At 37.5% G+C, this 13,118-nt stretch overlaps 1 protein-coding gene across 7 annotated transcripts in view; it reads right to left on the bottom strand.

Moving 5' to 3' along the window:
- TFDP1 (transcription factor Dp-1) overlaps nucleotides 1–13,118 on the bottom strand; it is a 38,221-nt gene that overhangs the window by 13,157 nt on the left and 11,946 nt on the right. For all 7 annotated transcript variants that reach the window (XM_054651562.2, XM_077173351.1, XM_054651533.2 and 4 more), the window contains exons 3-4: nucleotides 10,676–10,742; nucleotides 226–332 (exon numbers count right to left, since the gene is read on the bottom strand). In XM_054651562.2, coding sequence (XP_054507537.1) covers nucleotides 226–332; nucleotides 10,676–10,742 — 174 coding nt within the window. The remainder of the gene's footprint in view (nucleotides 1–225; nucleotides 333–10,675; nucleotides 10,743–13,118) is intronic.

Genomic DNA, 13,118 nt, shown 5'->3' with positions numbered 1-13,118 from the left:
TACCAGGCTACTTCAGATTTGCTGCATGTGTAAACAATAGGACAAGCAAAAAAAACCAAATAAATTACCAAACAAACAAAATACACAAACAAAACCCCAAAACAAACAAAAACCCAACAAAAAACAAACAAACAAAAACCAACAACAACAACAACAAAAAAACCAACAAAAAACCCCACATCCCACAAAGAAACAAACCAAAAAACCCCCACAAAGTCTCCTTACCACTTGTTGTGCAATGTTGACATTAGACTGTCCAAATGTTTTTGGCAGGAGCTGTTTTCCAATCGTATTTACTGTAGAAGGATGAACAGCCAATAGAGAAACAACCCCTAAAACAAATACAAGCAGAGAGCTTCAGGTCAGCACATTGTATTATTTTAGCAAATAGTCTCATCTATACTACCAATGCATATTAATGGAAACTACCCCTGAAACACATAGCCTATATAAATGTAGCATTTACACACTTGAAGCATAGAAAGAAATTAAAATTCACAGTATATTCTCTCAAACTTTCTTCTATGAAACCTTACAGGTTTCTGCTTGTCACTGCTTTAATATGTTTTAATTCCTTGTATTCCAATTTTTCTCTTAAAGCAGAGTAATAGAGACAACCACCATTTAACAAAAAGCATAATCCTCTCTTCTTCTATCCTTACACTTTGTGGCTACTGAAATCATTTTCAGTACCACCTGACAAACATGCCCAATGCCATAGCATATGGCATAGCCTTCTGAAACAAGCTGATCTACAGGAGATAAAATTGGCTGGAACAGGCCTTTCCAGGAGAATATTTCCAACTTTCCTCTAAGTGCCCCTTCCCAGCTGAAAGCACGGAATTAAAGAACAAACAATCCCAAGAATCCATTATTTCAGAAAAATACATGCAACTCAGCAGACCAACCCTGGAGCAAAGGCTGTTCTCTCTCCCTGTTCATAACCTATACACAATCAGCACTGGTAGGTAAAGCAAATCTTAAGCCATGTAAAAGATAAATCAACTACAAAAGTAACAACCCAGGCATCTGCTAGCAGTTTGATATTCCATGATATAGTTCAGTGGAAAGAAACCCAAACCCACCTATTCAAAACAAACAAAAAACTCCCCAACCAGCAACAAAACAGAGCAAAGAAAAAAGAAGCAACAAGTATGACTACAGTAAGAAAATGATGAACAAGGCAGCCTTAAAGTACTAGAGACTTTTTTTGCCAAATCAATTGTCAAGTGGTAGTCAGGTTTAGCAGCTGTTTCTCTGAGATGACTTTTAAAGAGGCCAATGGGGTCAGAGGGACTTTGGTACAACTCTCATTCGTCTCTTTTCTTCCCATTGTCCAAAAGAGAAACAATAAATAAGCCTTTTTACAAGGGTTGTATCAGGAGGGCCGTAACTGGTCCTTGATGCCCATCATCCCTCTTTACACATTCAGGAAGTCTACAGGAAATCTGAGGACAATTCAAATCTTCTTTAAGCCCTTGCTTTCCAGAAGGCTGATATTTCCCAGCTGCTATTACTACACCAGGTCAGCGATAGCTTCACTTAAAAATTTACTCTCAGTGATCACTCTATTTCCAAACAGGATGCAGCAGCAGGTCCTTCTTCCATTATTAACCAGCTTCCCAGTGCTCTTTCAGAAAGTCTGCAGCTACCCAGTTTGTAAGGTAAGTCTGTTATACCTTCCTGTCCCTCCAAGTACATGCATCACTATCATGACCGGAATTGTGTTTGTTCTTCCTCTCTGTGGAATACAATAAATCAATATAAACTACCCTGCCTAGTAGTGCTTGTGTAGCTTCTTCTCTCAGCTTCCTGGAGTTTTTTTTTAAACTTCTCCTCACTGCTTTAAAAAATTCAGTGCAATGTGAAGACTGTATTTCCAGTATAAAAGACTGCTTTCCAAGGTTAAGACATCTCAACTATTTGATATCTCAGAATCACAGAACAGTCTGAGCTGGAAGGGACTCACAAGGATCATCAATTCCAACTCTTGAGTGAATGGCCTTTATAGGAATCAAACCCCAACCCTGGCACTATGAGCACCATGCTTTAACCAACCCTCCCTTACCTCTGATGGTCATTGTTGCCCATGTGTTCTACTTCTCCTGCCCTTTCTTTTGCAGATGACAGGCATCCATCCACTACCAAGGAATGTACTATGTTATTTATAGCTCGTTTACTATTTTATTCCCTGCTCCTTTCCAAGTAATTCTCAAAATTCCCCACCAAACACTGATACCACATTTTCATTAATATAACCTTCGATGACTTCAAGACCTTTCTTCAGTGCTAATAGTTCACTTGAGATACCCATTGTACCAAGTTCAGTTTTCACCAATTATTAACCCATGGGAGGACCATCCCATTCTATCATGCCTTAGTTTAACAGGCTGATTAAGGACCTTGATAATCAATTTTTTTTATTATTTTTAAGAAATCCAAGGACATAATTCTGATTAGATAATCCTTATCCACATGGTTGTTGACTCTTTCAAAGCATGACTTTGAAAAGAAATAACTGCAGACCCTGCCTTTTCCCCTCCCTCTAGAAAAGCCCTGTTGAAGGCCACTATCACATCTGTCTGCACATGTATTGCTTCTCTGTCAGGTGCTCAGCTGGGCTGCCACAGAAGTTTGACTTCCTCATCTGCCATTATCTGAGCCCTTCACAAATCAGTGCAGGCTATGCTGCTCTCTTTCTTTCTGGTACTATATAAGTTATACACATACTGAGTTAGGAGGATAGAAGTACCATTGCTAGCTCCTTTCAGAATTCAAAGGTAGACAGTTTTCTATAATGAGTGCTACCCGTTCACATTATGAGTTTTTCTCTACAACTACTTCCAAATATTACTTCAGTAGGACAACTTCATAAAGAACAATACTCCCATAAGACCCTCTAATCTTCAGACTCACTCAAAAGATTTAATTATTCTGGTATGTTTAAAAATAAAATAATTATGTTATCACGTTGTTCATTAAAAAATTTTAGGCAGTCAACAAAGACAAAAATGTTGTGCTAGTGTCAGTCAACACAAGAGCAGAGGTTGGGGTCAGTGGTTAGGAAGCAGATGCTCAGGAAAGCATCAGGGGCCTGGGCAGACAATAAGCTCTGTGTGACCCAGAGGTGCTCCCCTATGCTAACAAAGACTTAACCACATCCTGGGCTGCATTTGGAAGCATATAACAGTAAGTGATTGTTCCTTTTTCTTTCAGCACTCCTTACACTGTCCCTGGATGACTCTGCTCAGTTTTGGGGCCCAAGGTGCAAGAGAGGCACTGGCAAACAGGAGAGAGTGCAGCAGGAAGACACCAGTGTGCCTCGGGTACTGGAATATATCCTGCACAAGGAGAAGCTCAGGGAGCTTGGTGCACTCAGCCTCTGGAAGAGGTTAAAGTGGAGCAAGGGGTGTTGTATGCAGAAATCACTGTCTTCAACTATTAAAGGGAAGTATAGAGATGACAGAGGAGAGAACAAAAGGAAAAGAGGGAACAGTCAGAAGTTGTTACATGGCAAATTCCAGCCAGGGAAATTGCCAAAGGCAGTGCACAGCAACAGGGTGCATAGGAGATTCCTTGGTAATACACAGCAAAATTCAAGAACTGAAGGCTCTGTGCATCAAAGCTGATCCTGCTTTGAAAGTAAGGCTTATTAGACAGCTTCCAGCCTCCTGTTATTAATAATTTTATTTTCTGAAAAGAAATAGCTACCTTGCAACTAAAACATCCATGGGAAGGAAAGCGCACACGCTATGTTTCTTTAATTTTTTTAATTATGCTAACATTTCCTGCAGGGCTGTGCCAGAGTTATTTGTGCAACTGAGCCAACCTGGCTCTAAACAGAAACTACAAGGTTCATCTTTCTGTACAGCACAAACTGACTGGCAAGAAAACATAAATGTAAGTGAAAGAATAGTAACACAAGCACCATTGTTCAAAGCAAAGTCAACTTATAAAAGCTATCATGAGTATAACTGCTCAATTATACAGACAACAATACTTTTAAGAGGATATTTTCAATGTCTCTGTCCAAGTGCATTCTATTTTCTCATTTGCCTCACATGCAAACATTTTACTCATATTCATCTGCATTTTCAAAGGCTCATAGTATGTGGGAGGTTTTTGTTTGTTAAATACAAGCAGAAGTAATTTTGTCAACTTAGATTTGCAAGTGACTGACAGCTCAGTTTCTCAAATAAATCTTGCTACTAATTCCTTAATTACTGTTACACAGCAATCACTGCAATCCCTACAATCCTGTATTTTGTAGACAACATACAGTGTATATAACAGCATGTAAAAAAAAAAACAAGTTTGCGAACAGTTTTACTGGCATCAACTCTTCTTCCTTTTCAAAACAAATTAATACTGCTAGTACTGATGCATCTTTTTTCCCCCTTAAAGACTTTGAGAACCACAGGAAATGCCATTTAGAGCAGAAAAAAAGCAATGTATACAGGATATAACTACTACTACTTACATTCTCAGTGTCACAAATGTTTGGAAAACTACTTTTAGTAACTTATAAGCAATCATTAAACCTAAAGGGAAGTAGAACTTCATCAGTATGATGTTCCAGAATACCTCCAAATACAAGATGATGATGCAGGTGGAATCAAGGAGTAATGGCATAAAAAATTTGCAGATCCAAAGAAGCAACACTCTAACAAAACCTGCTATTTATCTGTCTATAAACAAATAAGTGCTCTCTTTGGTTACTGGTTAACTGAGCCTTTGCTTGCATATAAAAACAAACCAAAGAGTTTTACCAAAAAGAAGAAATCCCTTGCAGAATTTTGACAGTGTAAAGGACAGGTGATGCAGTTAATTAAGAACATTTTAAAAATCTTAAGATGACATAGAAAAAAGACTGTATCAAAGAAACAAGTGCCCTCTGCAGACAGTGAGGTGGATCTCCTGAAAAGCTGACTGCTCCAGTTCTTGAAACAGTAATGACTCTGAATTTGGTGTTCAGGATAGAGAGGATGGGCTGAAGTACTCCTTGCCTCAGGAGCAGAAATCTCATTCATTCTAGATACTCAACCATCTTCTGAAGTAATTTGCCTTTATGTTCTCTTTACTTTAGAAAAAGAGAGCAGTCCATAGAAAAGCAACTCAGTTCCCTTGTAATGCAGTCTCTAACAAACTAAGTTCTGTCATAAAATAGAGGTGACAATTGTATCCTGGGAGCTGATTCCCCACATGTCACTCCTGTGACATTGCAGTTGTTAACATCTCTGTCAGGAACACCATAGATATTTCATGTTATTTTATTAGTTAGTTATATGCTAATTTTCAGAAAATACAGAATTCTTTTTAAGGGTCTCTGTGTGACAACACACAAATGACTGTCTCCAGTTGTGTGCCAAGCCAAGTTAAAGCACCTCTACTTACTGAACAAGCCATACCATCATGTTATACAGCAATTCTGAACTTCTGTACAGAAATCCATGTTTCCCAGTGTGTAGTACTCACTCACAACTCAGACTTCTATGTGATTCTTACCATCTTTATATATGACTAGTACTAGTTCAGCTATTATATTACAAACCAGCTTTTCCAAGTCTTTGTTGAAATAAACTGGTGTCTACTTTTAGACTTTCCAAAATTCCATTTCTACTTCCAGAAATAGTTTTATTTCCTTAGCTTGACTTTAGACAGTATTAGTTGGATTTACCTCAGCTGCAGTAATATAGATTTTATAACCAATTTCAAGCATCTGTTTGCTGAAGCATAATTCATGGGGCTCTGAAATTAATCTCTTTGTCTATTCCAGAGGAACAATTCCAGTCACTGTTAAAAATCAAGGAGTATGAATTTTCAAGTAAAAGTAACAATAACATTACTCTGCAAGTTTCTTGTCATATAAATAAAAAGAACAAAACAATCTTATAGTTAGGCAGTGTTGAAATACAAGTCTAAACATACCTTAAAATTTTACATTTAAAATTTCAGATTTTACAAATCTGAAATGTAAATATAATTAGCCTATAAATTGTGAACCCTTTTTTAAAGTGTAATCAGTGAAAGGAGCTAGAGACATACCGTATAAACATTTTCTAGTTCCATACCAATAATGCCACCTACTGGCATAAGAGAATATCCAACTTTTTTTTCTGAGTAACTTTTAAACTAAGAGCTTTAATTTCAACACAATATTAATACCACTGGTTACTTTTTCCCTCACACTCATCTGAAGCAAGTAATTTCTTTCATCCAAATTTCTCCACAAGTGAGGGGCATGATTAGACTTGAATAGTGTTCTATTTAATACTTAAATATCAACACTCATCTCAATATGGCAAGGGCCAGAATGTAACACTTTTCTTCAAAATGTAACCTCCAGAAACAGCAAAATTTCTCAGTTTCTAAAATTTCATTGCCAAATAACCAATAGAAAACACAAACTCATAAGGAAGTTTTACTAGTTCAGATCCTATTAAAAATTCTTTCTATCCTTCCAAATCATATGTATTTGCTAACTCTCAAAACTAATTAGCCAGTTGGAAACCACCTTCCTGGTTACCAAGGAAAACAAACCTTTCACAGTAATACTGTTTTTTCAGGGCTATATGGAGTGTTACACTCCAGTAACAGTACACAGGGGTATCAGAAAACATGGGCAAATTTACAGGCAACTTCTTCTGGAGTTTGCACAAGCAAACACAAGCTGCCATCTCATCTCTACCACAAATAGGCTGATACGTCTTCACACTAGAGATGGTTTTGAAGCAATATATTTTTAGAGCATTTTCTAGAAAGGTATTTTATGTGCATGACTAATTTATTCAAAATTGCATGCATTACTTATTATAAACAAACCTTCATGGAGTTGTTGTTTGGGTTTTTGGAGCTTGTTATGTTTTTATTTGGGGTTTTTTATATACTGTTTTCTTCTCTTAAAACAAATAAAGTCTGTCTCTGCTTTAAAACACAAATCCTAATCTGGAGTTCATGGCTGAGACCAGTCTTTCTGAGATCAGTCTCTCCATGAGATACTGGAAGCATGCCCCCATTTGCTAAAGCAAAAAGGTTTTCTACACTGGAAACCTTTTTCTGTCAGCAGACATCAATGAACAGTCAGGGAATGAGTGTATGGATAAGACTTGCATGCAGAGATTATTCTGTAATATACCCTCTCTATCTGATTCCAAATCTGTAGGACTTTTTGAGCAAGAGGTTTTTCAGCATAACTGTTCAGCAAGATGGTGATGTTCCCTCTTTATTATTCATCTAAGAAACAACAGCAACATAACCCTACCACCAAAACTCAAGTCTGAAAAGAGCTTATCCAGTTACCATATTTCTGTCAGTACAGATTAAAAATTTACAGAAGCTCATTCACAGCCCATTTTGAAAGCATTGCAACAAATCTACTCAGGTTGTGAGAACTTTTGCATCATAACTGGTTTTGACCAGAAGAGCCAACCTTTGCTTATCTCTCCTACTTGAGTCATATACCTTATGGTCATATACCACTTAGTCACGTCCTACCTTATAGACTGCAGACCACAATGTTGTAGAACAGTTTCAGCAACAATATTCTGCTCTTTCTCTCTAACCCTGTTTTTGCAAGCATGTCCTTATGACCCAGCACACAAGTAATTTTTTGTCCTCTACCATCCCCCTAAAACCTTTATTCCTCTGACAGCTGAACTCCTCCTCCTTTCACATCTGGCTAGCAACAAGTAGAAACTGAAGCAAGTAACAGATTTCTTGTTGGATTTTCTTCTCAATTCACTGTGTTTCAAAGTTGGACTTTTCCAAAACTGTGATAGAATGCACCCTCTGGTACTACTAATCCAATGACTTTGAATGCTGTAGGAGCAATAAGAAGAATGAACTTCAAAAAGTAGCCAGGCTCCTGCATTCTCCCTCAAGAGCCTGCCCCATTACTATTGTCAAGGGCAGCAGATTGGGTTAAACAAACCCCTCATCTGTGTAGGGAGATTCAACCCCACAACCAATATCAATCATGCAATGTACTCTCAATCTCTTCTCATGATTGACTTGCAACTTCCAGAAAAGAAATATACAAAATTTCTTCCCTTAAAAGAAATACAAATCTGAAGGGGAAGATGAAGAAAAAAACAAACAAAAACCCAAACAAACAAAAACATCAAGAAGACCTTTTAATGTTGACCACCAGATAAGAACATAAAGATTTTTTCCCTAACCACCTTCAACTCCCCCTAAAAAAGTATACCAGATACACTTCTGCTACCCTATGGAAAGCTTACTCCATGCTTGTTCTGGACTGAATCCTCTCCATCAGGAAATTAAGAGAAATGTTGCACAGATTTTAAGAAATAGCAGAGGACAGCACTTTGTTGATATAATGGCATGCAATGCAGACAGCTACTTTTAGAGAGAGTATAGTTGTCAACATCAACATTTAAAGACTGCACAAAACCCTCTAAAAATTATAAAAAGGTGGCAAAGGAAAAATGTACTACTTTAGTGAATAAATCCTGATACATATCTGAGTACTTTAGTGACAAATATTTGCAAGTTTAAGCTTGGATTAAAACTACAGAGTCTGCACATGAAGACAAGCTAGAGACAAGACCCACAAACTGATGAAGCTAAGAGATATAGCTGTTTCTTCTCAATATTAAGAATTAGTAACTGTCTATTAACTTCACAGAACTCCCCTAAAAGCAATGGGCTGCAGAAATGGGCTGAGGATAGTTCAGTTTGCTGTGTTATACATTGAGAGTAGAGAGCTTGACTCTCAAACTGGACAAAGTGCAGGGCTACAATAAACTATTTAATAACATGAATTTATTTACAAAATTCTATAAGCAATAAAATGCCCTCCAATTTGAGCAGTTCTACTTAAAGAGCTATGTAATAATGGAAGAGCCATATTTCCAGTTCTTGCTGTCTAGACTGCACTGTTTTGACTAGATCTTCACTGAGTGCAACAGGGTCTAGACACCTATGTGGGTATAAAATGTACCCTCCTAGAGTATGTGCCCTGCAAAAAATCACTGTTACTGCCCACAGGGTTAGGACATACAATACAGTACAGCTGTTAAGGATCAGGTACCTACTTGCACACTTGTCTAGCTCAGTGGGGTGTGACTGTGTTTACAGAAATACACCTCTGCCAGTTAATACCTGTCTTTACTTGACTCTTAGTGCCCCCTCCACCAAACGCACAACAGGACAGGTATGTGGGATACCCCCTTCTGTAAAGCAATGTATATTTTAGACAAGGTAATGTCCAAGACAGAGAGTCTAGGGAGATGCCAATAAAATACCTGCTGTACCTAGTGGTGGTGACAGAAGCTAAATGGTTTCCTGGAATGGTATACAAAATACTAGAGCAGTATTACTAAAGGAGTTCACCTGAACTGGACTACAGGTTAATCTGGGAGTACTGGAGTATTCCAACAATGCTTAAATGCTTAAAGCCAGTAGATTAGTCAACAGTAAGGTTTACAGATAGCTGATGACTGTGCTAATATAAATTTCACCTTACTTCATACAGCCTATCAAAGGACATTATCTGTCACACACAAGAATAAAGCAGACTGTTATTATTTGGAAGCAACAACAAAGAAAAATTGCCGGTTCACCAAAATATATTGTGAGGTGCCTATGAACCAAACATGATGTTGCACAGAAAAATTACTGATTTCTCCATTAAAAAATGACTGATATTTCACTTGAGAGTCACACATAGTGTTTTAGTCACTTGTATTCAAGAAAGTTGATGAAAGCAATCAAACAGGTCCAAAGGATACAATAAGGAAAACAGAGGGGACAAAGAGCACATCTGAGGAGCAATCTAGGAAACAGTGGCTAGATGGCTGTCAAACTAGTAAAGACTGTTAAGATACCCAGTTGTTATTTACAAAGAGTAGGCAAACATGCCGAAGAAAATTATTAACCTGATAAACAATTGTCACCAGCAGAATGCATATACTGACAAGAATATACTTTACTGGAATTAGAGAAGAATTCTCCAGTCTCACTTTGGAAGCAGCCCTCCTGTAAGAATACATGAAATGCGGTCTTCAAACGTAGCATTATCAGTTTACAGGAGGGGTTACATGACACAGCTGTCCAGAACTGCAGGCAGCTGGAACTCAGTGTACCTTCTGGTTTTCCCCCCAGCTATGCTAACTGGGAAAGTGCACCTCCTAAGCTTAGGTACTCTCAGTTCTTTGGCTCACATATCAAATTCAAGTTCAAATTTATATCTTGTGTTTTATTCAATTGCTTAATGGCATTACATTATCATACATGCACAGGCATTATCTGCAAGACCAAAACAGTTCTGTTCACAATATATTTTGAGATAAGCTTGCAGGAGTGTGGATGCACCATCATAAAAACTGTCATAACCCATTTTAAACTTCTACCTCCCTGCATTTTTTTTTCCATTTCCTAACACACAGTGCCCCAAAGATGCTTCAGAACATCCTGGTCTTTATACTTCAACACAAGCTACACTAAGGAGATCACATGTAGGACAAACCACCACTGAAATGCACCTGTAGTTTTAAGACAATTATAAACCACAGCAAATCTACAGTTCGCTTACTGATCACGTAACTTAAGAAAAACTTTACAAAAACTATGCTAAGAAGGCAGTTTAAAGCCAGTAAAATGCATAACAACTGAAAATCAAGAAATGGAGAGTCTTATTAATAATTGTTCTTACCTTTTCCAGGACTTAGGTTTTGGTCTATAAACACCTTAAGCTCTCCATTGGCTTCAATTAGTCCAGCCTGTTAAAGAAAACAACTTTTATTAATTTTACAAACACAGATGGCCTTTTATTGGTAAAGATGAAAGGTATCTTACCAGTAGCCTCTACTGCTACCATTCTCATTTTGTCACAAACCTGCCACTCTGAACTGTTTGGGGTAAGATACTTGTAAAATTTTAAGGTCTTGATTTTATAAATGCCATATTCTTTAAAACCAAGCAGAAAATAAGCTACTACTCTGCTATTTGTGTCCTAAGCTCTTACAGTGTGTATGCACTGTTTTAACAGACAACTGCAACTATACCTTTCTCTCTGTAGATACTACTCACCTAATACATGAGGTAAAAACATTACAGCAAAAACAGCACAGGCAGTGGAAAGTGCCTGGGCCATTCTAATCAGAAAAAATATTAATAAGAAATACATTGAGCCTTTCGATTATTATTTTTTAAAGGATCAGAATACAAACCTCTAAAATGAAAAAAGCTATAGGGTGACAAAGTTTACAAAGTCATCACCATCCTTTGAGAAGCCTCACAGAAGTGATTACTTTCAAAATACTATTAACTGAATAGAGAACAGGACGCAGTAATTTCTTTGTACCTGCAGACAGAACAGTTCTGAAAAAAAATTTAATGAACACAGGACACACTGTTTCCATTTAGAAACAACAGCAAGACAGTCAATACCTGTACTTAACCAGTGTAGCATATGGTGTTCCAGAGGCTGAAAAGTCCTGAGCTGCATTTCGCACACTGCAGGTACACACAGGCTTCCTGACATCCCTGAGCAAGGATCAAGGGCTTTGCTGTCAGCCAAAGCAGCAAAACCTTCCCCATTACAAACAAGTCTACCTGAAGAGCCCGACTTGAGATCTGCCAGAAGTTTGGGAAAACAAGGAAGCCACTAGGTGATGCTGTGGAGCCACTATTATCCAGGTATATCAGACCAAGGACTTCCTACCAAAGACACAGAACTTTAAGAAACAGGAAACTTTCTCTGCTCAGTGAATGGGGAGAGAAGATGATGAAGCACAGTAGACAAGCTAGAATAAAGGCATAAAGAACAGTGGCCTGTAATGGCATGGCAGCAATGAGGACCTGGATGCACAGAGAAACCCTAAGTGGGCAGAGAGTAGAAGTGATGGGTAGAATGAAAAGCCTGTGGCAGTTCTGTCCTCCATTCCCCCCTCCTAAAAAGTAACACAATAGCATCGTTTTAGAGAGGCTGCCACAACTTCTCCGTTGTTTCAGAACACTGCCTGTCCTCCTTGCCCACAGCAGGGATTTCTAAGACCCACTTGAACAAAGGACAGTTTTACCTCCCTGTTCCCAGGCACCAGAACTCCTTATAAGCCTCACTTCTTATCACACTCAACCACATAATTCAGAAAGGCAACAGACTACAGCAGACACCTCCAAAGTAAAAGGTATACTCATCAATTTGAGACCAGTATTGTGTATAGAGATGTTATTAGGGCTAATATGGCAGCGTGACATTCCAGAACATTGGAACTCCATGGGAAAACATGAAGGAAAGTTTTTGGCTAAGTGTTATCTTATGCTCCCATTCTATCTAAATTTCAAAACAGAAGTGTTAAACCACACAGGAAGTGCAGTCTCATTGTCATATTTCTTCCAATGCAGTACTTAAGTTTGTATTCCACAGCAGAAAGAGGCTTGTACTCAGGACACCTGCAAATTCTTTTTTCCATGAGAATAAATAATGACTATAAATGAGACTGGAAAAGCATTTAATATATTGTGGTTTTGATCAGAAAACCACCAAGAAAATGGCTATTTTAATCTGTAATGTCTTTCTTTTAAGCATATGAATTTAATAATTTTGAATTATTAAATCCATTCATTGGTTTAATATGCAAAGGCAAACCTACACCAAGTGCATGTCAGTTACAGTGATATTCCAAAACCAAATATTTAAGCTGTGATATTCAGCAAATTCAAGTATTAATGCAAATCACTATTTCAGTAATTGAAAAATTAGGCAATTCAGTAATCAACTACTTATTGGTTCCTTCCATTTTCTATTTTTTTCAAATTAGAATGTCTCTAGTAGAATCTTTTTGTTTCATTTTAAGTAAATTAACATCATAGTATCAAATAATCTCATAAGCTTCAAGTCTTCTTCTTCATAATTAAAACATACAGTGAAAAAATATTACCCAAAACAATATGTAACTCCAAAAACCGTAATTTAATCTAGCATTACAAAGGTTCAGGTTAATGATACATGCCCTATACCATGCTTTTGTGAGACTGAAAGTACAAAAGTCACTGAAAAACTAGAGAACATTCAGGGAAAAACACCACACTTAATCAATAAAAGAAAGCAATTTGGGGAAATTCAGAGAAAAGCAATCACTGAATCACAAGCA

Source organism: Agelaius phoeniceus, chromosome 2, assembly GCF_051311805.1.
Source record: "Agelaius phoeniceus isolate bAgePho1 chromosome 2, bAgePho1.hap1, whole genome shotgun sequence".
Taxonomy (NCBI): Eukaryota; Metazoa; Chordata; class Aves; order Passeriformes; family Icteridae; genus Agelaius; species Agelaius phoeniceus.
The sequence above is the reverse complement of the archived record's forward strand: the minus strand, read 5'-3'. Positions and strand labels throughout refer to the sequence as shown.